The 25,579-nt window shown below is 35.7% G+C and overlaps 2 protein-coding genes across 7 annotated transcripts in view; both read right to left on the bottom strand.

Moving 5' to 3' along the window:
- The window catches only part of LOC109106634 (myotubularin-related protein 11-like), a 29,216-nt gene extending 11,357 nt beyond the window's left edge, over positions 1 to 17,859 (bottom strand). The window contains exons 1-8 of the mRNA XM_042741680.1: positions 17,513 to 17,859; positions 10,531 to 10,600; positions 5,346 to 5,482; positions 5,102 to 5,171; positions 4,869 to 5,008; positions 3,963 to 4,047; positions 2,708 to 2,855; positions 695 to 782 (exon numbers count right to left, since the gene is read on the bottom strand). Of these exons, the coding sequence (XP_042597614.1) occupies positions 695 to 782; positions 2,708 to 2,855; positions 3,963 to 4,047; positions 4,869 to 5,008; positions 5,102 to 5,171; positions 5,346 to 5,482; positions 10,531 to 10,600; positions 17,513 to 17,569 (795 nt within the window). The 5' untranslated portion in view covers positions 17,570 to 17,859. The remainder of the gene's footprint in view (positions 1 to 694; positions 783 to 2,707; positions 2,856 to 3,962; positions 4,048 to 4,868; positions 5,009 to 5,101; positions 5,172 to 5,345; positions 5,483 to 10,530; positions 10,601 to 17,512) is intronic.
- A 3,667-nt stretch (positions 17,860 to 21,526) lies between these two features.
- LOC109106254 (OTU domain-containing protein 7B) overlaps positions 21,527 to 25,579 on the bottom strand; it is a 29,099-nt gene continuing 25,046 nt past the window's right edge. For all 6 annotated transcript variants that reach the window (XM_042741678.1, XM_042741674.1, XM_042741679.1 and 3 more), the window contains exon 12: positions 21,527 to 25,572. In XM_042741678.1, coding sequence (XP_042597612.1) covers positions 24,118 to 25,572 — 1,455 coding nt within the window. In that variant the 3' untranslated portion in view covers positions 21,527 to 24,117. The remainder of the gene's footprint in view (positions 25,573 to 25,579) is intronic.

Raw genomic sequence — 25,579 nt, 5'->3', positions numbered from 1 at the left:
TATAAGGAAAGTCTTGAATGATGACATCATTTGAATTTTTTGGGTGAACTATCCCTTTAAGTGAAACTTTTGTGGGAAATGATGTTGTGTAGGAACTGATTTTTTTCCCTTAAAGGGATACTCCACCCCAAAATGAAAATTTTGTCATTAATCACTTACCCCTGTGTCGTTCCAAACCCGTAAAACTTCTTCGGAAGACAATTTAAGATATTTTGGATGAAAACCGGGAGGCCTGTGACTGTCCCATAGACTGCCAAGTAAGTAACAGTGTCAAGGTCCAGAAAAGTATGAAAGACATCGTCAGAATAGTCCATCTGCCATCACTGATTCAACTGTAACGTTATGAAGCGACAAGAATACTTTTTGTAAGCGAAGAAAACAAAAATAAGGACTTTAATTACAAAAAGTATTCTCGTCGCTTCATAACGTTCACTGATGGCAGATGGACTATTCTGACGATGTCTTTTTGGGGTGAAGTATCCCTTTAAGGGTTTGATTTGCTAGGAGTAGGTTTTGGTTTTGGTTCAGTTTGGTAGCCTAGAGTAAAAATTATTTACATTTCAATTATGGTAACAATATAAAAGATTATGAAAACAAAATTTAGGAACATTCCATTATGGAACATTTATCTTAGTAGTAAATAATGCCGTGTTTAAAAGTCTTGTTTTGTAGCGGGATGTCAGAATGAACTCACTGGGATGCGACCATCGTTAAAGTGGGCAAATGTTTTCTTGAGCTCTGTGTCCAGGACCCTCTGAGGAACCACATTGAATCTGGGCAGACTGTAAGAACACAGGAGGAAAAAGCATGGGAATAGTTTCCACATAGAATAATATGATGTGCCTATGATTGGACACGCTTGTGCAGACATGAGATTATGTGGTGAGCTCACTGTACTTGCAGGCACAAATAGATATAGCCTTACATTTCTACACTACTATTTAAAAGTTTGGGGTTATAGTTTTGAAAGAATATTAATACAATTTGCAATGAGTGTTTTCTATTTGAATATATTTTAAAATGTAATTTATTCCAAGATGAATTTTCAGCATCATTACTCCAGTCTCCAGTGTCACATGGATCTTCAGAAATCATTCTGATATGCTGATTTGCTGCTCAAGAAACATTCCTTATTATAATCTTATAAATATCTTGAAAAAATGCTTTAATGTCTTAAAAGCTTTGACCGTTTTTTTTTTTTCTTTTTTCGTTTAACGAAACGCAACAACGGACTTTTTCAATTGAGCATTGTAACTTTTATATGTTTCTTTGTATGTGTTTTGTTTTGATAATAAATAGACTGCGATGTCAAGGGAGCAAAAATGTTGTGTGTGCGCATGAGGCGCCAGTGCGATCACTGCACTGTTTTCCCAACTGTTACTCATACTGTAATTTAGTCGGATACCAGCGCTGGTTGGTCAAACAAGCAAGACACCATTCATCACTATAAAGCCTTGGCAAAATAATAATAATGATAACTGAATAATAATAAAAGAAAACTGTAAACTTGCAAAATAGAGAACGGCTTTCCACCTCATATTCCTTTACGTGAACTTTAGATCGTGTCACAATGAATAGAAACTTTTTGTGCCCTGGTCCGCTGCTGCTCTGTTCTTACAATGACCTGTTTCAATGGCGAACGCTTTAGCGATTCACTGATGACTTGTCACCAGATATTTTGTCATGAAATTAATCATTCATTCTCGAAATTAAAAGTGATCAAGACATTTCTCCGGTGCACAATGTTACAAGAAAGAAGCCTCCCCAGTTTAGCTCTAAGTATTAGGATTCGCAACATTGAAAATAAGCTGCAGTTAAAGACTTTGCGCACCAAAATGCTCGGAGAGCGTGAAGGATTCAGTAGAGTTTTTGCTTGTTTGTGGTTGTCAGTTACTAAAAAGAATAAATAAGTTAATTCCAAAAGTTGGTAGATTTATAGAAAGTTAATTATTCTCAAAATGTAGCACATATAGCTATTCCTTTAATTTTTATTTATTTTTTACTGTTCATATACTGAAAGACATGACTTTTGCTTGTATAGTTTTTTTTAAACAGTTAGTGAGTCTTATGTAGGACAGTGTTTGAACTGAAACGTGTTGGCCATTAGCCTATATGAAATGCATCAATGCAATGATAATTCACCACATTCATGACTGATAAATCAGTTATGTAAATAAGAGAGACGGACTCAGTAATTATACTTGCAGCAGGTGCACAATAACTTTTCGTACATGACATCACTGCTGGTGGGAGGGGCCCCATCTCGTTCTTTGCGTGGGGGCCTTTAAGATGTGCGGTACACCTCTGTCTCAAACATCTTAATAGTATTTGGATAAACATGCAATATGTAACAATATAAACTGTAATATTACTATACAACTGTAACATGTAAATCAGCAAGTGGTGGCCAGTTATAATATTGAAATATGGTTATTTTGGTCCAATTTTGTGTAAAATGTCTTTAAAAATCACAGCTCATGTTATCTTCATTTATTTATTTTTTTTGCATACTGCTAAAATGACATATGTAGTATGGTAGTATGGTATTTTGAACACACAAAATGTTATTCATCAGAATGTATGTGTGGGAAAAGCATTTAGCAAACTGTTATGGAACAATGGACATCAGTTGTGTCTAAAAAGCAGATAAACGTGTTCTAATGTCAAAGCTAAACTGAGTTCAGGAGGTCTGAAAGAGGAGCTCTACCTGGTGGACATCTCAAAGCGGTCATTGACAGAGCTGACCCTCCAGCCGCTGGCACCTGTCCTCTCCAGCTCCTGCTCCCATCCCATCGAGCACTCGAACCAGTTCATGTTAGGGTCACGCCGCCGGTTGCTTAGGAACTGCTTCATTTCTATAGATGGCATAGAGAAGCATTGACTGTTTGGATTGATTACAAGATCCGGTTTGTGTGCAAAGCCTCCTGAGAGCTACGAACTCAATTTGGACTGGTGCAATGAACATGCACTGACTACAAACAAACCTTGACAAGGTTGAAAAAGGGCTAGAAGGTGACCTGTTTCAGATTACTTTCCATTATTCATCCGGTTACCGGTCACTTTCCCTCTCAGAGACGTGCCTTAGCTCACATTTCCTTCTATGATTCATTTGAATATCTAATATGTGTGGACCACAAAGCTAAAAGTGGGTGAAAATAATAATATTCCAATATTCTTCAGCTTTCTGACCATATAAATTAAAATATTGATGTATTTGCTCTGAAATCACTTTTAAAAACATTAAAAATTTAACCATTTATTTTAGTAGATTCAAAATGTTTAACACAAAGAGTTAAATACAATAATGAAAAATAATATAATTAAGTAATTATCTAAAAAATATATAAAATCATAATTAAGCAATGTTTTCCATACTTCTTTTTAATAAATGACCACAAGAAAAAAAGACTGCTTTACATTTATATTCATTTGTGTAATTAAACTTAATAAATGAACACCAACAATTACCTACCAATTATTTACTAAATCTTAATTCATACACATACATGTACATGTTTTAATAATGCAATATATTGCCCACCCTGATCTAAAACTCATTCCTTCACTTACTGATCTTCAAAATCAACTGAATAACTGAAAATAGCTGAAATGTAAAAAAATCCCTGCTTGTTTGTGCAATTTATATTCTTACCAGTAGCAAACATATCACCAAGCTATCTAGTAAAAAGTGTGTCATCTGGAATAGGTCACATTTTAATTACTATGTGCTAATATAAGATAAACAACTTAAAAAAAACAACCACATATTATTCGAAATTAAAAATATTGCAAAAACATCTGCTGGCAACCCTCAAGGAATGTTGTGGAGTCATACTGCAGATGAGCAAAATCAGTCTCTTCAAGAAAGCAAAACAAACACATCAACTAGATGCCTGGGCGACATATGTGTGCCGCCATCTCACTGTCATGATGGATTTCTGTATTGATTCTCAGTAACTCACCAATACTACCCAAAGCAGCATTTTGGAAGGAGAGGATGGTTCCAGGTTTCAGTGGTTGGTAGGTCTTAGCAATGGTGTACGTGATCTGAAAGCAAGTTGAAATAGAGTATGATGATCAATCCATATTGATCCACGATAATGTATTGTAAAAGCAAATACTTCAAGCTCAAAGTCAGCAATTTGGATGGTTAGCATGGCCTCATTGTCATTAGGGCCCCATGGTTAAAAAAAATCTTTCTCCACTGATGGCCATTCAAAAATAGCCATGTTTTCTGATCAAATAAATGTTTGTTTTTTTTTTTTTTTTTTTTTTTATATATAATATAATAATAGTAGACATTTTGCCTGTATACACTTCAGTTTGGCTCTTAAAAGCATGGAATTAACATCTATTTTTCCTGTCTTATGACTTTGGAGTCACAGCATATTGGCAAAAAAATACACATCTGCATTTGCACACTTGCGTAAGTATTTTATTCAGCAAGGGTGCATTACATTGAAAAGTGTAAGTAAAGATATTTATAAACTTCCAAGAGATTCCTACTTCAAATAAAATCTGTTCTTTTGAACTTTCTATTCATCAAAAAATCCTTAAATAATGTACCACATTTCCTCCAAAAGCATTAATCAGCACAGCTGTTTTCAACATTGAAAATAATAAGTAATTCTTGAGCAGCAGTCAGAGAATGATTTCTGAAGGATCATGTGACACTGAAGACTAGTTTAATGATGCTGAAAATCCAGCTTTCCATTACAGGTATAAATTACATTTTAGAATATATTCAAATTGAAAACAGTTATTTTGAATTGCAATAATATTTCACTGTTTTCACCATATACTGATCAAATAAATGCAGTCTTGCTGAGCATGATAGACTTTCCTTATATTTTTATATTAAGACAAACCTCCACAGCTTGAGTATCAGGCGTGAGTCTGTCAAACAGGAAGCAGAGGACACGCATGTCTCGGCAGTACAACACCAGCTCCTCGGGGGTGAATTTTAGAGAGCAAGTAGGGGTCACTAGTTTGGTGCGAGACGGTCCCACTACAACACAGATTAATATGCATTAAAACATATAGTTATAAAGTGAACAGGACAGATAGGTTTCATAAAGATGTATCCATTTATCTGCCTCACCTGCCACGACTTTATCAATGGAGGCGAGAGCGACGTCATGATCTCCGAGCATCACAGGATCTGCGTTATCCTGAATAAAGAGAAAAGAAGCCATCAAGATAAATACGTCTGCAGAGGATGTTACACTAGCCTGCCAGAGACTTCATAAACTTCACCCTGTTCACAGTAAGGTTCAACTTTACACAGAAAAAAACAGTGCTGGGATTCTCATCCCGGAAACATCTGAGCAATCTGTGGCACTCACGTCAGGTTTCTGGCTGTCCTGAGGCACGAAGGCCACTCTGAAATGAGTGCAGAACAGAGTCCCAGACAACCAGCCTCCTCCTTCTTTAGCCGACAGCTTCTTCCTCACCAGCACGGCTCGCTGTAGCACACACTCTCCTGCAAAAACAAATCACACATGATGAAACAGACATGCCTCTAGTGACTTTTAGTCCATGTCTGTTAGCTTGGAGGTCATCTATATGCTAGTATTATGCTAAAAGTGTACTATAGCGATAGGAAAATGTGTGATCTGTGGAAGGAATGACACAAACATCTGGCTTTTAATTCAAAGGGAGACTTTAAAGTCTCTGTAGGCTATTATGGTCACATATATAAAGAATATGTGGTATTTTAAAAACAGTCAGAGGGAAATTATGATTCTGTTGACACAGAATTCACACAATCATAAAAAGTGAAGGCAAAGGACAGATTTTAATGTTGGTAGAGCTCCTTAAAGTCAGGCATGAACACGCTCTCACACACGTGGACTGAGTTAAGCTGCTCTTATGGTCACTTTTCAAAAGCGAGTTTCTTCATTTTATGACTCTCAAGGGTGCGTTGGATCTCAAAGCTCATTCCTGAGGCATCATGGGACGCAGATGTCAGAGAGAACAGGACGGAAGCAGAGAGATTGGACCGTCACGGTGATTACTGTGCTATTAGAAAAACAGAGCTCTTTGGACTGACTGGACAGTTTCATGAACACTGAAAATGTACTTAATTCCAGGTTACGTAATTCCAAAGTTTATAGCTGTTTCAGTGTTCTTCTTTTTAATTAAAACTAAAACTATTCAAAATTGCTTTCAGTAATCAGCATGAAGCTAAAATATAATAAAATAAAATATAAACAAATATTAAATAAAAACCTAAAACCTAGAAATGTTTCCTTGGTTGGTAAATTACTGAAATAACTAGTACTAAATTAAATAAGTACTAAAATTGCTCAAATTAAAGCTTCACAGAAAAAAAAAAATACAAAAAAAGAAAACTAAATATTAAAAATAAAAGCTAATTCAAACAGCAATAAATAGATACTATAATGGAAATAGATAATTTTTTATTTTATCTAATGCAGGTAGTGTAGAAAAACATGCACAAGAATACAACTTACTCTAAACAAATATTCAATGAAGATAATACAAGTTTGTGTGATAGATGGCTGGATATGCATTTAAAGTGTTTGACAGCTTATCCTAAATACCTTACGGGCCTGTAAATTGTTTAAATACATTTATAGTCAGTAAATTAATTGTTATATATGTAATTTAATTAAATAAATAAATAATTTTTTCTGAATTTATCTCAAATAAAATGAAATAACGTGAATCCACTTCACCCGGCTTGTGCTGAGTTTCATTGAGTTGCTGCTTTGCTAATTTGAACCACATGTCCAGTTTGATTTGTTTTTGTCAGCATTTGTTTTCCATTAAACTTCACTTTCAGACAAGAGTAGCGTGCGCTACCAGAGTTATGCCATGTTGGTCCAACCTCTCCGGGACACATCAGCCGGTTTGTTCCAGGTTTTATGCTACTGCATGACGTCATGTGAATAAGCAACCATGAAGCAAGGTCACATCTCACATTCCCAATGATAACAGAGCAAACATCGGTCTTCTTATTTCATAAACTTGCGGTTAAGACACTCCCAGCAAGGTTTTACTAGGTAATAGTGAACTATTACTTACAGCTTAAACCACTTCCTTTAAGAGGTGCTGTCAGTGACACAGAAAAGGTCTTTACTTTTTGATATTACATAACTGGGCTTATAGAGAAATTGGGACAGTCCTGGGCTTATGAACAGCAGATGCAATGCAATGCAATGCAATAAAATAAAGACTAAATAATTTAAAAATAAATAAATAATTTAAAAATAATATTTATTATTATACAATTAAAAAAAATCATTAAAAGTAATACAATTAATACAAAATAGGTTAAATTATTAAAACTAAATAAAAAAAACAATTTATTAATTATAATAAATAAAAATCTAATCTCTAATTTGTCCCAGTTACAGGAATAAACCGCAAAATCAAAAAAAAAAAAAAATAAAAAATAAAATAAATAAATAAATAAAATTTCACTAACACAGCTAAATAAAGACATCTGCCACATTAAGTGCAAATTCCTTTCTTTTTACCCATCCCACAACACGGATAACAACAACTCTATATAACAATTAAACAATAAACAGCATCTGGGGTATGTTTAAAGCTGCATACTAGCACACTACTGTTGCAGTATGCATCATGCACAATGTGATTTTTCTGTATGCATCTGACAAAAAATGTGCAGCATACAACCAAAACATGCCACACAAAATAATGCATCACACAATGCAAATGCAAACTGGTTGAAAAAACACAAAATTCCTCTGATTCTGTTTCTGAGATGCTAACTGAATGCTATTCTCACAATTCAACTTGAAACATAATGAGGTCATATGACAACAATGCAGTGTACTACACGTGTGAATAATTTATCATTGCATAATACATACATTCTTTTAAATAGCAGGCTGTCAGCAGTATATACAGTATAATCTACTCTTTCAATCTCCTCTGACCTGTTCACCTCCAGGGACCGATTCGGTTTCCGCTGCCCTGCGTCGGAGGGTTATCTGAGATTGTGCGGATGGAGGTAGAGTCTTACACACGACTGTACTGACCATGAGAGCATGTGTGTGTCCACGGGTCTCTGCAATGTGAGCCCTGTGACCCTGAATGGTTAAACAGAGTTTGTCGCTCCATATTCAAACCACTGTGAATGGATGAGACTTCTGGCACATAATATCTTAGACATCTAGGGTTCAAATGAATGAAGATCCCATAACAGAAGAAGTCATATTGACATGTGCTGCCTCAGACTGCTATTCAGCCAATAATATTATGTATGATGTCTACACGGCCTATAAATTACTACTGTATTTATATCTTTATTGTTCTAGTGTGTACACTAGTATAAAGATCTGTGAAAGAAGTCTCTTCTGCTCTTCTCACCAAGGCTGTATTTATTTGATTAAAAATGCAGTAAAAGAACTGTTTTTGATTTAAACATATTATTTTAATATGTCATTTATTCCTGGGATGCAAAGCTGATTTTTCAGCATCATTACTCCAGCCTTCAGAAATCATTATAATATGCTGATTTGCTGCTCAAGAAACATTTTTCTTATCATCAATGTTGAAAACAGTCGTGGTGCTTAATATTTAATATTTACCTTAATATTTAAGTTAAAATAAGTTTATAAGTAAAAAAAAAAAAAAAAAATAGCATTTATTTAAAATATTTTTGTAATATTATAAATGTCTTTACGGTTACTTCTGTTTGAATTAATGCATACTTTCAGAATAAAACTATTAAGTACATAAAAAAAAAAAAAAACCTTACTGACCCCAAACTTTTGAACAATATATATATATATATATATATATATATATATATATATATATATATATATATATATATATATATGTGTATGTATTTTTATATATATATATATATATATATATATATATATAAGTGTAAAAAGCAATTTTGTTTACATAATTTGTTTATATATATATATATATATATATATATATATATATATATATATATGTTGCAATAGCTTTTCGACATTTTACAGGATTAAAACATTTTGGGGGCCACTGTTTTAAGTGTCCTTGAGAATTTTATTGAATTCACAAATGTAAACAGTGTGTGTGTTTGGTGTCCAAACAGAGACAATGCACACTGAACATCAACAAAGACCGAGCTGTCTGTGAGAAGCGTTGAGGTGAGCGGCTCTATTAAATGTTGACGCGGTGGGAATCGCTCTGTGCTGTGTAAGTGCTGATGTGAAGTGTTACAGATTAGGTTGTCCAGGTCGGACTCATGGCCTGCCAACATTCCTGAGTAAAGCTGCTGCTTGAACACACTGCTGACGCTGAGATTGTGGTGAGGGGCTGCTGGGCTTCAACACACACTCTGCACACTGAGCCATTGTTTTCTGAGAACATTCACACCCACAGAGGCAGACGGACCACAACCATCCAGAGACCTGGTCTTTTCCTGTCAGAGATCAACTACCTGAAAGCAGCGCCGCTATTAAAGTGAATACTTATTTCAGAAGGTTTTTAAATCAGTGTAGCTTTTCTAACAAAGAGCGGGGAGTCACATGCCAAAACACTACATCACTGTTTTTGTATGTCACACTGCACAAAACAAACACACTCTCAGAAGAGTCCCCTCTCTCAAATGGCATTAGGAAGTCTGATTCATTTCAGGGAATCATTTGGTTCACTTTGTTTGTGAATTCATTCAATTCAATAAACTGATTCAACAATACAATTTGCTGATTCATGATTCGTTCAATTTTCACACGTTAAATCCCTAAATGTTAATTTACTTATACTTTTTTTTTTTTTGTAGCAAAAATACATTTTAAGTCACTATGTTTTTTTAATGTTTTTTAGTTTAATAAAAGTATTTCAGTTTTTTAATAAATATGCATTTACTAATTATGGAACTGTAGTTTTACAAGCTCCAGACTATACATAATTAAAAGTAGTTTCATCAATATGGTTCCTAACAGAACAACTTCAACTTACACTTCTTTTTTTTTTTTATCTTGTTTTTTGTAGAAAAGAATACTTTTATTCATCAAGGATACATTAAATTGATCAAAAGTGACAGAAACACACAAAAAAGGCAATTTCAAATATATACTGTTCTTTCGGATATATTATTCATCAAAGAATTCTGGATTTCCATGAAAATATTAAGCAGCACAACTGTTTTCAACACTGATAATAATCAGAAATGTTTCTTGAACAGCAAATCAGCATATAAAAATGATTTCCGAAGGATCATGTGACACTGATGACTGAAGTAATGATGATGAAAACTCAGCTTTGTATCACAGGAATAATTAACATTTTAAAATATATTCAAATAGAAAACAGCTTTTTGAAATTATAATAATATTTTACAATATAACTGTATTTTTGATCAAATAAATGCAACCTTGGTAACAAAATCATTAAAAACATAAATTAATAAATAAAAATAATTTTTTAACCATCCCAAACTTTTAAACGGTAGCGTAATTAGGATAACAGGGGAAATCCTGTTATAAATGTTAATATATTATAAAAATAAGCTTCATGCATTGTAAGATTTACCTGGTAAACAGCAGAGGCCGAACACATCTCTCCCGCGTGCATGAAGGCTACTGTGGCTCATCATCCTCTCCTGTAGAAACACAGAGAGATAATAAACAAATGAAGCTTGTCATATAGTATGGTATATGTGTGACAAACATCTGCATTCTTTAAATCAGGTCACGTCATGTCCAGTCCACGTCTTTATGTGCTTCGTTAAATATAGAGTTGTTTTACTCAAGATGCCTTTAAAAGAGATACCAAAGATTATCATAACTGACGCAAATTGATATCTAAAAGTTTATATCTTCTCCATAACACTGGGATATTAAAATTGAATAAAATGGCAGCAAAAATAACAAAAAAAGTCATTTATTTATTTTCAGCAATTTATCAAAATATTTAAAATGGTTAAAATATGCTACGTGTATATTTTTTTTTGTTTTTTTTTTAAGATAGAAAAAAAACACAAGTTGCTTATAATAAGTGGCATTTTATTATTTCATTCAGAAATAGGCCTAATGCCAACGCAAAATGTTTACAAACATTATAATAAACTGTAAACATAGCTAGGCTATTTTAGTTCCCCTCACTCCACAACAAATTTCAATTAACAGTATTAAGAAAAGCACAAGCATTAAAAATAGGCCTTTAAGAAGTTATAGCAATATAAACGAGAAGCCAAAAAAAATTCATTTTGGCTAAAACGAAACTGAAACCAACGTTGGGTCTCTCACTCGATACAAAATAAAATGTTTCCGTATTTGCGATGTATTTGAATGGCAAATTATTATTTATTATTATGTACTTCACTCGCGTTCCAATATCCACGTAAAACAAAATGTTTTGCATAACATCACAGCGGTACGGTGATAACACTTAAAGGCACAGATTTTTCTACATATTTAAACTGAGCAGTGTGTGTGTTTTTTTCCCCCATATGTTTGGCTGACTGTATTTTATTATGATAATGAACAGGCTGCATTGTCAAGGTAGCAAAGCTTAACTGTGTGCACGCATGCAGCGCCAGTGCAATCACTTGAGTTTTTTTCTTCTAACAGTGGAAGCAACTAGGCTACTCCTTTTAGTCATAAACATAATTGGAATTGTAAACGTTTTGCTTTTATTTGTGTACATTCACAATAAAAAAAATCTATGTGTGTAAAATAAGCCTAAAGAAAAATAGGATGCCGCTTTCTGCCGTCTGGTTTCCTATTGCGGAGCACAAAATATATACACAGTATATACTGTATATATAGTCTAGCTTTATTATGTTTTTCTCTGCTCGCAGAAGCGCTGCAAGTGCATGATGTGATATGAAGATATGTGAATCCTCATGTTCTGTTGTTTGCTGCTTTTGGCATGTAAAATTAATCCCCGGGAAACAAATGTTAATATTTTTAACGAGTCACAGACAGTTATCCTTTCTAATTTAATTAAATTCTAATCTTCTAATAATCTTGTCGGTTAACGGTTAATAATTGGTTAGCGAGCGTTGGTTGTCAGTTAGGAAAAATAACCAAAATGAACATCCCTAGTTCTGACTCGTACTAACATATGGAGAAGACACTGGTTAATGCAAAAAAATCTGAAAATATTGAACAATTCATTAGTCTGGCTGATGCACGCTATGCAAACTGATACAGTGACAGGAAATGAGGCCTAAATCTATATGCACTGATCAGAATAGTAGTTTGAAAGCAAACTAAAATAGACTTTCAGGTTTCATTTCCCACAGTGCAACGGAACCACACAAGTAGGTTAAAATTGAACACGCTGATATTATCAACCCACTTCTAACAAAGCGTCTTTCATTTGCGAGTCACTGCTGGGTAGAACAGAAGTCTAACTTCCAGAGGTCTGAACCCACAGCTCTAATACACCTCAATGGAGAAAGAGCTTCAGCATCTCTGTAACTTTTCGATGTTGAGCGTCTGAACCAGAAGCATTTATCTGTATCATGCAGATATTAATAACGGCAGTTATTTAGACATTCAGAGTTTGATTAAACCAAAAGAGAACAAAACAGTTCAAGAAATGTTGCATTGCCCACATTAGCACCATTTGAGAACTTGTTAGCTGATCACTTATATTGAACAGCCTTGATACTGGATTATATTAATACAAATGAAAAAACAAAAACAAAAAACATTTAAATAAATAAAAGAAAAATTTAAAACTAAAATAAACAAACAAACAAATAAATAATTAGTTACGTTTTAGTCATGCTTAATAGAGAAAGGACAGAAAAATGACAGGGAGAAGAAAATGAAACCGCTTGCAATGCCCACATTATTTTTGGAAATACTGCATATTCACCATGTATAAAATAATTTACTGCTTGCTCATTAGTTTTGGTGTGGTGCGTAAATTTAGTCGCAGAATAATAGACTCTAAAAGGCAGCCAGAATAAAATCCACCAGAACAAGAAGAACAAAAGTGTTTTATTCTGGTTTCCTTTGAACATCTTGACTGGAGTTTTTGTAATAAAGCCTGGTGTTCCGGCCAAGACCTGAAGGAAAGTTTCTAAACAGAGGCTCCATTTTCAAATTGAACTAGGACAGGAATAAATGCATGCACAAGTGTTAGTTTGTTTTCAGGCTTAAACTTTTAAATGGACACTTTTATCACTCTGTGATCAGAAACGCTGTGTTCAAAACAAGCAAACACACTCTTGCATTTATGGGGATTTCAAATTCCACCCTGCAGTATTCCTAAACGAATACAGATCTACACCACAGAGAGCAGTCATTAAGCATTCAAAGCCCAGGGAACTGGACTGCTTAACATCTCTGAGGAAGTGAATACATGTGCAATAAGTGCAGGACCGATAAATGAAAGAAAGAAAAAAAAAAAAAAAAAAAAAAAACCCACAGTAGCACATTTTTGCTGAGGGTTCAGTTCTTCTAGTCACATGGTCGCCACCGCTATCGTGTAATCTCTCTTTCATTGCCTCTTTCTTCACCATTAAACACATCCCTCCCTCCTTCCTCTCAGCTTCTGAGGGCCGAGGCAGCCAAGACTCATTGCAGTTCCCATTGCTCATGGCTTCCCCTGGTTTCTGTGGCCAGAGAATGCAGCTGAGGGAACATACAGGCCTCCTCTCTCACGAATCAGCCAAGCCAGACTCGCAGAAACAAGACGGCCAATGGGAATGTGGGAATGCACTGTGCCACCATATAAACCTCACACTGTTAAGTTTATTATTCATTGCCTAGAGGCACAATAAGCCTTTGTGTGGAGCATCAATCTAGAGCTAAATGAGGCAACTAGATGCCCGGTGGGACGCTTAAACCTATCGCTTTATAGAGCCGAGCTATTGTTCAGCGGCTCGTTATTTTCATGTGCTCTTCGCGTGCATCTCTCTGCTGCAGAGAAATGTCAACAAAAGGGAACAATGCATCTATTTGTATAAAACCTTTGAAGTATTTTCTCTGTATGTCAGTTCAGATGGTTAAAAATAGCACCTTTGTTCTCAAACTAACATACCTGAAATGAAAAATCATTATCGTCTAGGCATGACGCTGCCTTTTCTGGGCTTAATAAAACAGCTTGTATCATCATTCCTTAGTGCAAAGGGGGAAAAATGTCAATATTACAACAAGGGTTACTGTGGTTAAATAAAACTAAAACCAAAACAATTAAATTAAATTACATTTTTGTTTCTGAAATAAAGTAGTAATAAAAAAGTAACTTATTTTAGCTAGTTTTCAAGGCAACATTTTTCATTTTCATTTAATTCACTTGACGTACTAAAATACCTAAAAATTAAATAAATCAATAAAAACTATACAGACATACTTAAAAATTAGAAAAAAAAAACACACAAATAAAATAGCAAAACAGTTAAATTGAAATGAAAATAGAGAATTAAAAAACTGATGTAAAATATTACCAGTGTTATTTTAGTATCAGTCATATACTAATATTGTTGTTGTCAATATTTTGAATTAGATTTTTTTTTCACTTTCAGTTTAAATTAAAAAAAAAAAAAAATTAAAGTGAAAGTAGACAAAAAAAAATCTAATTCAAAATATGAATCATACTAAAATAACAAAAATAAAGTAGAAATATTAAACAAAAATTAATAAATACTATATAGACATGTTTAAAAAAATGTAAAAAAAATTATTAAACATGTCTATATTGTATTTATATTAATTTAATATTTCTACTTTATTTTGTTTTTAGATATTTTAATACTTTAACTTAAAGTAAACAATTTCAGTTAGTTTATTTTTTCAAACCATGATTTTTTTTCCTTTAATTTTTTTTTTTTTTTTTTACTTTTGGTTAAATGTTAATCCTAATCTCAATAATTAAAATAACACTGATTACTACTGCTCATATTTAAAGATCTGTAGCGCTAATTTATACACATTGGCACGTACGTCATCCTGCAACACTAGTACTACAAATTTGATAAATCGCAAATAAATATTTTCACTTGGAGTGTGATATATCAAGTCCAAAACCGGACCTGAGCCATATCTAGAGACTTTAGGCCAGCAAGAAACCCAAAACACCCTAGCAACCACATAGCGACACACTAAAACCCCACTCAGAACACATTAACAACCACACAGCAACACCACAATACCCCAGAACTGTGACAGTGATTTAAGATGGGCAAGCTTCACTTTCTACAAAGCTATTTCGCAAAACTCATCTAGTTTTACATAGATTCGTATGCACAAACCACCAGTTCCAGCTGTTTTTGTCATAAAAATCTTACTCAGTGTCGTCATGGAGCTTATTCTGGAGCTTATTAAGAGGCAGTGCAGGAAAAGCTCCAAGGTCAATTAGAGGGTGTGTCACAGTCGTTTTTATGTTATGCATCATCTTTTTAAATAATTTAAAGTCAAAACAAACCTTCAGCAAATCTCTTATTTAAACAACCATTCATCTCGCACCGAAACTAGATGACGCCGTTCATTTCGATAACATAAACGCAAGTAATTCCACACGCCACATGGCATATTCCACTCCAACCAAATAAGCAACAATGAATGAGATATTCCTGAGCTCTACAGCAGTATATTCGCATTTACATCGTGAAGCTGGACCCATGGGGGAAGCGGCGAGTCATATTTTATATTTATTTTTTAAACCATCGACATTCCAGATGAGCTGATCCCAAGATTCCCATTTGAAGAGCCTGAAGCGTCATGCCAGCTATGAAAATCTCTGTTATGACTAAGTGACTGGTTTGAACTGGCTTAATGAGTTTTAAATGAAAAAGCCAATGTGGTAAAGTCTCGCCACAACTGCTACATTCACAATTCCATCTCCATCTGGTCATTTACAGCACCGGATCAAAATATAGGTTGTCCCATTCTCAAATGCACCAGCTTGGGAGGCCTCCATGCACATAATCTACACAATTGGATTCAATTTCTAAGCAGGGAAGAGTCACGTCTGACACTTCAGCAATACCGATTCACCACCTCCACACCTAGCGAGTTCTGGGTAGGCTGTTTCCATGGCAACAGCCAGATGTTGTGCACATCGGGGCCTCCACACTCTCCCGAATCCGCGGGTGGAGGCATCTGCTAGCGTTTTTCCCCCCGAGGCAGCTTAAAATAGCCAGGGAAGAAAAGTTATGCAGTGGAGGTGAGCAATAGCAGATTATAGCTCAAGAAAATGATGATTCGCTCTTCAATAAATACAATTTGTCATCATTTACTCATGCTCTTGTCATTCAGACAAATATATTATATTCTTTCATGCATGAAATACAAAGATGATGTTAGGAGGAATGTTCAATCAGCTCTTTTCAAAAAAAAAAAAATGCTGTCAATCTCCTAAACAAATAAAAAATAATTTAAATAATCATGCACTCGTTAAAGCATTGAGTGTAAAACAAATGTTCTTTTCTATACAACCAAAGAGACTGCAATTAATACTCTCAATCCTCAAAATAAATAAACCAATTTAAAAAATCATTTAAAAAATTATAATGTGTAATTTATATGAAATAAATATTTAATATTACAATACATTAAAACATATTTATGTCTTCAAGCATGCTTTATGAATGAATAAAACAAATTATAATGCGTAATTTAATATGAAAGGAAAATTATAATGTGTAATTTATATGAAATAAATATTTAATATTACAATACATTAAAACATATTTATGTCTTGAATAATGATTTATGGATTAACACACCCTATGAGATAAAAAAATATATACAAAAAGAAAAATTAAACCGAATTCCCATCTGAGAATCCAATAAAGGAGGCTCTGTTATTCCAATAATTTAGGCTTTATCATTTTTAAGTAACAAATACAACCAGCCCGACATTCCTTGCCCACTAAAGCAGATTTATGCTTTCTTGTTCCTTTTAGAGAGTTTTTTATAATTATATTTTTTTCCTAAATGGAAAAGCTGACTCCTCAACCACAGATTGTTGACAATTCCATTTAAAGAGTTTCTGGTGAAATGAAATGATGTGAATGTAGTTTCCAAATACAATAATGTGAGAGTTCTGGAGGATAGAGTATAGAACAGAAAACTATATTCCATCATTCTCACAGCATCTGAAAAATACTAAGCACCGATGTAGTTCAGGTCCATAAAGCAGCTAACCTGAGCTCAAAAACATATGCCAGACAACATAAATCATTCTTAGAAAAAGTTTTAAACTATTTTTTTTAAATGGAAAACTGTCTCCCACCAAAATTGCAGATTGTGGTTACACCCATTAAACCTATTTCTGGTAAAATGATGAATTTAATGGATTCAGTTTTCCTGGGAAAGTGACTAATAACATTTGCATGAAAGTTGCACAAACATTTACTCATCTGTTATAAACTTACTGACAGATAAAATAAATAAAATTCACACGGACGTGTTCGAAACCTTCACAAAATCGTGCTTACTTTAATATGAATTACAATGTTTAGCCTATATAATACTTAGACGACGTAGAAATTAGAAAATAATGGTAAACGTCTAAATAAATGATGGATATTTATATTAGTATTTAAGCTTACCTTCATGTCCGGAACCATCTGTCTCACTTTAAAGGTGGTTTTGGATCCTGTCAACATGATTTCAACCTAAAAGAGCTCCGGACTAACGGGATAAAAGGTGTATTTGAAAGAGCTTTGACGGTCTGATCCTGTCCATGTTACTGAAATCGGATGGTCTGCGTCCAGTCTGCACCACTAAAGCGCTTTCACACATTTCTCCATCCGTACTATGTTAATACTCAACTAAACGCGAAATCATCCCTAACAGAATTCTATTTTCACAAAGAGGACGCGCTTTTTCCCCACCGCATTTGTTTACAGCCCCTGCGCCATAGTGAAATGACACGGGTGTTACAGAGTAACAAAAACCAGGACCGAGTCTCTTAAAGGGCCAGTACCCCCAAAAACTGAATGCGCTTCTGTGCTTATGAGCTGCTTCCATCTGACTCTCAAAACCTAGTGAGCTGCAGCTCGTTTGGACATCCGTGGTCTTGTTCGAAATATACTAGCGTACAACTCTTATCATTTATACTTAATATAGTATGTATGCTATAAACAGCATTCACATGTTCTGAATTACCCACAAGATCTGACATTTCATTTACAAATATGATAATAGGTCACTACAAGGGGTTAAGGTTTGGCTAGTTAGCCCTTTTGGTAGATTTGCTGGTAAAGTCTCTTTTTCCATTGACAACCATTTAAAACGAAAGCGCACGCTTAAAAATAAATAAATTATATTATATATACACATACATTCATACATACATACATGGATGTGACACTGAAAACTGGGGTAATATTTACATTTACATTTAGCAGACGCTTTTATCCAAAGCGACTTACAAATGAGGACAATGGAAGCAATCAAAAACAACAAAAGAGCAATGATATATAAGTGCTATAACAAGTCTCAGTTTGCCTAAACACAGTATACGTAGCAAGGGCTTTTAAATAATATAATAAATAAAAAGAAAACAGATAGAATAGAAAAAGAATAGAGCAAGCTAGTGTTAATATAATGAACAAATTGTATATTAAAGTAAATTAAAATAAACATTTTAAATTGCAATAATATTTCACAATATTACTGTTATTTCTGTTTTTAATCAAATAAATAAAGGTTGGTTGGCCATAAGAGACTTCTTTTAAACATTTTATAACATTTATTATTGTTGCTGCTGTTGTTGTTGTTAAGCAATAGTCTAAAAGCATCTATAAAATAATTTTTAAAATGCTATTTTAAAAATGCTAAAATGCATTTCTCCAAAACAATTGTGAGGAATACAATGTAATTCATCTTAAGGAGTCAATAACATTAACAAGATAAATGTATATAAAGATATACTAGAAGTACTAGAGAATAGTGTATGGAATCAAATGTAGCCTTCATTCATATAATCACTTAATTCATCACAAATCTTAGCTGGTTTAACTTTAAACTCAAAGGTCTAATGTTAAACCTGCTAACAGTTTAAATTGACATGGCACAAAGTCATTCTTGGAAAGGTTTTTCATGCTAAAAATAAATCTGCAAAGCCTATTAAAAGAACATGGTGTAGTTAAATCTTGTTTCCATTCTATGCTTTATCAGTGCATCTAAATGCGCAAAATGACATGTAATAATGGTTTATAATAAATTGTTTATGATGAATTATGAATGCTGCACTGCTCAAACAAATTGCACTTCACAGGTGAGCAAACACACTTGACATTCCCATAGTTTTTGACACGCTAGTTACCTTGTCACTGCAGTATCAAAGCACCATTTCACAGCAACATCCAGACAGCAGAGAGACTGAGACAGGTGTCTTTAGATTACGATGTGTGTCCAGCATCAGCGCTCAGGTGGATATGAACACGATGCAGTGTGCACTGTGTGGAAAAGGCTTCCACTAGAAGTGGATACCTGCAAAGCAAAAACAAATGAAAACTGATCCCAAAGATATCAGTTTTGCTATAAATAATTTATTAGACTCTCAGTTTGAATTTATTAGAGCTAAAGAACTCAAGTAATAGCCCACAAAAATACCTCATAAATAATACAAATATCTGGAGCACTAATTTGGCAATTTCTCACATTTATAAGTGAAGGCAAAATACACCTGACCTGACACAAGGCAATAATCACATGCTGTGGTAATTAGCAGTCCTAGAGGGCAGACAGTGCTTGCTGGAAATTAAAATTAAATGACTTTACCTTGCAGTAGCTTAAGATATTTCTGAAACAATTGCAAGGATCAGCTGCATTTTAGCATATGCTTGCTTATGACTATAGTTTTTGTTTTTCTTAATTTAGGTTTCCACACTTCCATACTGGGATTACTGGAAAAATCATTGGGAGAGGGCAAAAGAGCAGCTTCTAACCAAAGTAATATTTTAAAGTTTTTCTTAAAAAAAAAAACTTCCTTAATTTTTGAGGTTTTTTTTTTTTTTTCCACCAACAATTTTTAATGTTTATTAAAAAAAAATTATTCATAAAAAAAACCAAACAAAAAGTACTCGCTCTGTTGATTATTACAAACATGTGGATTACTTGTGGATTATTGTGATGTTTTTATCAGCTGTTTGGACTCTCATTCTGACGGCACCCATTCACTGCAGAGGATCCGTTGTTGAGCAAGTGATGTAATGCTAAATTCCTCAAATCTGTTCTGATGAAGAAACAAACTCATCTACATCATGGATTGACTGAGGGTGAGCACATTTTCAACAAATTTTCATATTTGGCTCAACTATTTCTTTAATCCCCACTAAAATTGTAAATTTCTCTGGTTTTCCATATTCCTATATGCAGCTGAAAGCTCTTGTGTCACTGTAAAAATACAAGAGGCTGGTTATTATGAAGCCTCCATACAGTTAAATGTAGAGAATGAGGGTGCAAAATAAAATCAATACAAACAACTGTTTAAATACAATGAGAATTTTATTAAAACGGTGCAAAAATAAAAGAAAAAAATAAAATAAAATAAAACTAACATAAAAATCAGATGTTCTTTCCACCTAGATTGCACTGTCACACAGCCTGGGGTCACCTCTCAAACAAAGAGAAAGGTAAAACGGCTGAAAACAAACACAAATTGCCCAATTAGCCAGAAGTAATGCACAAATATGATTAGATAAATTGCATCTGCCAGTTCTGTACATGCAACAGTTTCAGTCTCATGCAAACTGGAGAATGCTGATGACTGTAGCTCTGTCACATCCATGAAATCATACCATATAAAAATAGTAAGCTACATCATAAAACAAAGCCCACTGTATTAAATAAGAGAATTTAGTGTGTGAAAACTGATGGTGGTGGACGCCACCACCATCGTTAAAAAATGTACTCAAAATTCGATTAAGTATCATAATTCGATTTAAAATAGAAATCAAAATTAGGAATCTTCAGGAGGCCCGTCTGTTTGACAACTAGCCACGTAAGAAAGAACATCCTAGTTTCAGAACTAAACATCCCAAACTTTTTGAAAAATCTTACTACAAATATATATTTTCAAATCATACTTTGTCAGATCACTGATGGAGAAATTAGTTTGTTCACAAGAAACACTCGGATTTAAGAGGCTTCTCTTGTCAGCCATCGCCGTACGCTCCAGAATACTGACTCCACCACCAATCAGGGTACGGTCCTACAGCATACATTCGTATCTTTAAAAAACATTGTAAAACTGCGTTTGATTTACAAAAATAACTTGAACGTATTTATACAACAGTTTTATCTCATAATACAAAAATGTCTGCACTCTTATTGAAGTCCAACGCTCGGGGTGTCTGAATGAGCTAACCATTCATTAAATAACTGGATCCGTTAAACGCAAGCGACGAGTACATTGGAAGGAGAACATAAATTCCTATGGAGAGTAGTTATCATTTCACTGACAATTTCCTCTTGTTTGTGCCTTGAAGCTGCAATAGGTTTGCAAAAGCACAATTCACCAGACGCGCACACACAAACACAAGCTCACACGCTGAATTCCTTTTTGCAGAGTGGAAATCTGGGTAAATGGTGTATGCCTTTTGTAAGACTTTAAAAAAGTAAATCAATCGCAATTTAAATCCAAAAGCAGCAGCAGCAGCATACTCTTTGTCCCTTATTTACACTGAAAATGTGAGCCATCAGTCTCAAAAGGTCACCAAGGATGCACTGATTTAGACAAAGGTGAAAGCAAAAAAAGTAACCTAAACAAGTGTGCCATCTATTGGTTTTAAGAGGGAATAACATGTCAAATATATCATGCTGTCTTTGGGTGAAAAACAAAACTAGCAACCCTTCAGGTTTTTATACCGCTGCAAATCTTCACTCTGTCAGAGATAATAGACAATTTAGTGTTTTAAAAATTACATTTATCTAAACTGAGAATTTAAAGCTTCAAATGCATGGGAGATACCAGATGAAGAGAAGTAGTATGTTAAAATTTTGTTAGGATACTAACATAGCATATATTTAATTGTGCAAACCAGTAATGCAAATGTGGGAACATTGCGGCCTTAAGCTGACACAGTTATACAATTATTTGCATACGACTGATTACATCTGCATTGAGTGTTTGAGAAGCAGAAGGGAGTTCGCTGCGGATACAACACCAACTCTACAGCTACCATCAGTGCAGCACACTAACACTTACCCACATCAAACGAACATGATCACAGCAGCAACATCCTCTTACAGTACTATAGAGCCCATTTCACATGAGCAAAGACAGGGTAAAGGGATATTCAGCCCAAAATGAAGAACCTGACAACATCATTTCATTAACCCTCATGTCGTTCTGAACCTGTATGACTTTCTTTCTGCTGTGTCCAGCAGAACGTCCAGACAGCTCTTTTCCCTATAATGAAAATGAATGGGGACATGTGCTCCAAGTCAAAATGCTGTAACTAAATATTTTAACAGAGCAAAATTAGTAGCAAGTAAATGACATGTAACAGACTGGTTTGACTCAGACTGAGAGAAAACTGAGTGCATGTGTGCTAAATTAGCAGTTTTGCCCTCCAAAGTAGCTCGCAAAATCTCATTTGCACATCCACATTGGCTTGTTGTGCTCAGTTAAGACACAAGAACCAAATGGCGTTTGTCATCACTGGCGTCAAATTTGTCAGTAGGCGAGATGGAGCGGAAGACTTTCTGTGAATAATGACTTCTGGTCCATTACTCAAATAAAGTGATTGGTCCCGTTTACTTCCATTGTGTGGAAAAGAACAATCTACTTTTGTATTTGCCAATCATACAGGTTTGGAACGGCTGAGTTAATAACACTAGTTTTGTTTCTGGCTGAATTGTACAACTAGCTGGCTTCTTCGGAGGCTTTTATGTCTGTTAACAGTGTCATAGGATTTGATCTCCATGCACCATTCATTGTGTAATTGAGATACTGAGAGATCTGCGAGCATCCCTCTGAGTCCACAAATATAGACAACAATCAGCACTGCGAATCCAAAACCAAACAGAAATAGATTCAGTTCAACAATCCCCCTGAACTAAGACTGAAAAGGCAACTAGGAAACAAGTGAGCTTGCACACATCAGTGGCACCTACAGCCGAACCCTGACCTCCGGAGTCCACGCAAGTGGAACTGCAAGTTCTCCCTCCAGAACGGAGCGAAATGCCAGACAAGAAGCACAGCATCATAACAGTCTATTCATTGTCACATCTGAAACCCACACGCACAACCTCTGGACATTGGAAAAGTGCTTAATTTGGTGCAGTGACTACTCTGGGGTCGATCGATCAATAACATTTAAGCCGGTAACATTTGAAGGGGTCAGAAATGGTTTCAACATCAGCCCCCTTTGACCTGCGAGTACCTAGAACTCATTAACATAACTCTTCTGCATGTACCATTTCTGAAAAATGTTATTTTTTGCACTAATTTGAAAGGTTTTGCACTTTTAAATGTTGTAGAAACACTTAGTAGAACGTAAACGACTGTGATTTTTTTAATACGGACATGTGAAGACCCAAAGCGAAACCTTTGGCTATCAAGGTTTAGCTCCATTAAGTTGAACATCTTAGAAACGAGAAAGCACCATTTTAGCTAATTTAAGCCAGTTGGTTATGGCTTCCAAAGGGGGGCAAGTTAAATTATTGTAGCGTTGGGCCAATGCAGATAACGCTCATTTGAAGTTAACTGTGTGTTTTTGCCTTACAATTGCAATATGGCAAGTCTCACATGGACTGCAGCTGAAATCCTACATGAAATGTCTATTATTATGAATGCAAACGCAGCTGATATAAATACGTATTTTCTGGTTGTGCTTAATGTGTATTTTGGGGTACACAGCGTGTTCATGTGATGCAATGTAGCACATTGTGCTCCAATGTCTATTGCCTGTGCTCTACATTCTCGCCACTAGGAGGAGACAAGGAGACAGGAAAGAGGATGACCATGTCAAGCAAATGTAGGTGGAGCTTAAAGCTTCTGCCTATGAGCCACAGCAAATGTAACAACAACAGTCCTATTCCCACAATGGCCATTCATTGTGGGAGCAGAGTCTCAGTAACCTGGTTCAGAAAGGCCGAACTTATGTCTTAAAGCAAGATCCACGCAAACAGGATATGATGTGGCTCACACAGTGGGCTCCAATGAGTCCTATAGGAGAGAAACCGGACAGAGATTGTCCATTCAAAACCTATGGATAGCCGTCTCCGTTTCCTGTCTCTTCAGCTCCTCTCTGTAGCAGTATGAGCAGTAATTGCCCGTCTCGGGATGGCCGTAGTAATTGCACGTAGGCGTTCGGCATTTGGTGGACTGCAGGTTGCTAAGGCCACCTGCACTGCCTAAAGAGTAATGCCTCATAGGCATCGGCCCATTGTGACTGTCCAAAGTAAAATGTGAGTCCCGCAAGCCATTTGTGTAACCTCCTGCAGGTTCGGTTAGGTAATCAATTGCGTCATGATCTTGGGGATAAGACATCAGGCAGGGGCTGATGATACGGGATGGGCTCCCCAAGCTGGTGGAGGGAGGGTGGTACTGGGTATGAGGCGGGCCCTGTGCTAGGGGGCAGTGTCGGGGCAAGGTAGCATAGGATGGTAGGCCTGGGTAAGAAGATGGTGAACCTCCTGCCAGCTGCCGTCGTGTATCCAAATAACCATGCATATGGAGAGGCTGCGGGATTGGGGTAGGAGAGTGGTCAGTGTAGGTGGACCTGGGGATTGGGACCACACCGGAGTACATCACCGGGCTGAAAGATGACGACTTCAAAGCGTTAAAACTAGGAGGTGAGCTATCAGTGACTTCCTCTTTGCTTTCAAAACTTCTGTAACTCAGCTCAGGCCCGTCCTTTTTTAGTTGAGACCCAGCAGTCATTGCGAGACCTCCAGCAGCTTTCCGCTCAGCTTCCCTTCTCTGTTCCTGTTCGGCATGGAAGCGCTCCTCTGCATCAACCAGGTAGCGTTGGATCATTTCCTCCTGAAACGGCTGCCGGTTGCTTGTAGTGAGTAACGCAGCGAAGATGTACTTCCTTTCACCTTGCATAGCGGATCGGAGGATGCTGAGACTCACTTTCACATCCGAGCTGTACTTAAAAGGGTCACCTTCAGAAGAGTAGCTTCCATTTTGTCGCTCGCTGGTTGAGGAGGGTGAACCTTTCCCAGAGTCCTCAGAGCCAGTTTGAATGGAGGGAGAGCTGTCCTTACTGCCCTTACGACCTCTCAGAGAGCCTTTCTTCTTCTCTTGACCCTCCTGTTTGGATCCACTTCCACTCGTATTCTTTCCTGTCATCAGGCCTCCCACATTCTTTTTCAGCTTACTGCCCAAGCTCTTGCCAAAGCTACCCAGTTTGTTGGCAACAGAGTCTGCACGTTTCTTGTCCTTATCCTTTTCTTTGTCTTTCTTTCCCTTCTCCTTCCCAATTGTGCCAGTTGTCCCTGCTGAACTGTTACTGGATGAACTAGAGGAGCTGGAAGATCCACCACTTGTTTTGCCTGTTGTGCCACTGGTTCCAGTAGTACTGCTGTCTCCATTGCCATTGGAACTGCTGCTGACGGACTCCTTATCGGACTCTCCAGAGTCTGGCGGGGTGCGGGCATCCTCTCCTGCAGATGTTGTAGGTGACTCTGGCTGGGCCAATGGGGCCTGCTGTGAA

The sequence above is a fragment of the Cyprinus carpio genome, chromosome B16 (assembly GCF_018340385.1).
Source record: "Cyprinus carpio isolate SPL01 chromosome B16, ASM1834038v1, whole genome shotgun sequence".
Lineage (NCBI taxonomy): Eukaryota > Metazoa > Chordata > Actinopteri > Cypriniformes > Cyprinidae > Cyprinus > Cyprinus carpio.
Note: the sequence above shows the minus strand (reverse complement) of the source record. Positions and strands in the feature narration are given on the sequence as shown.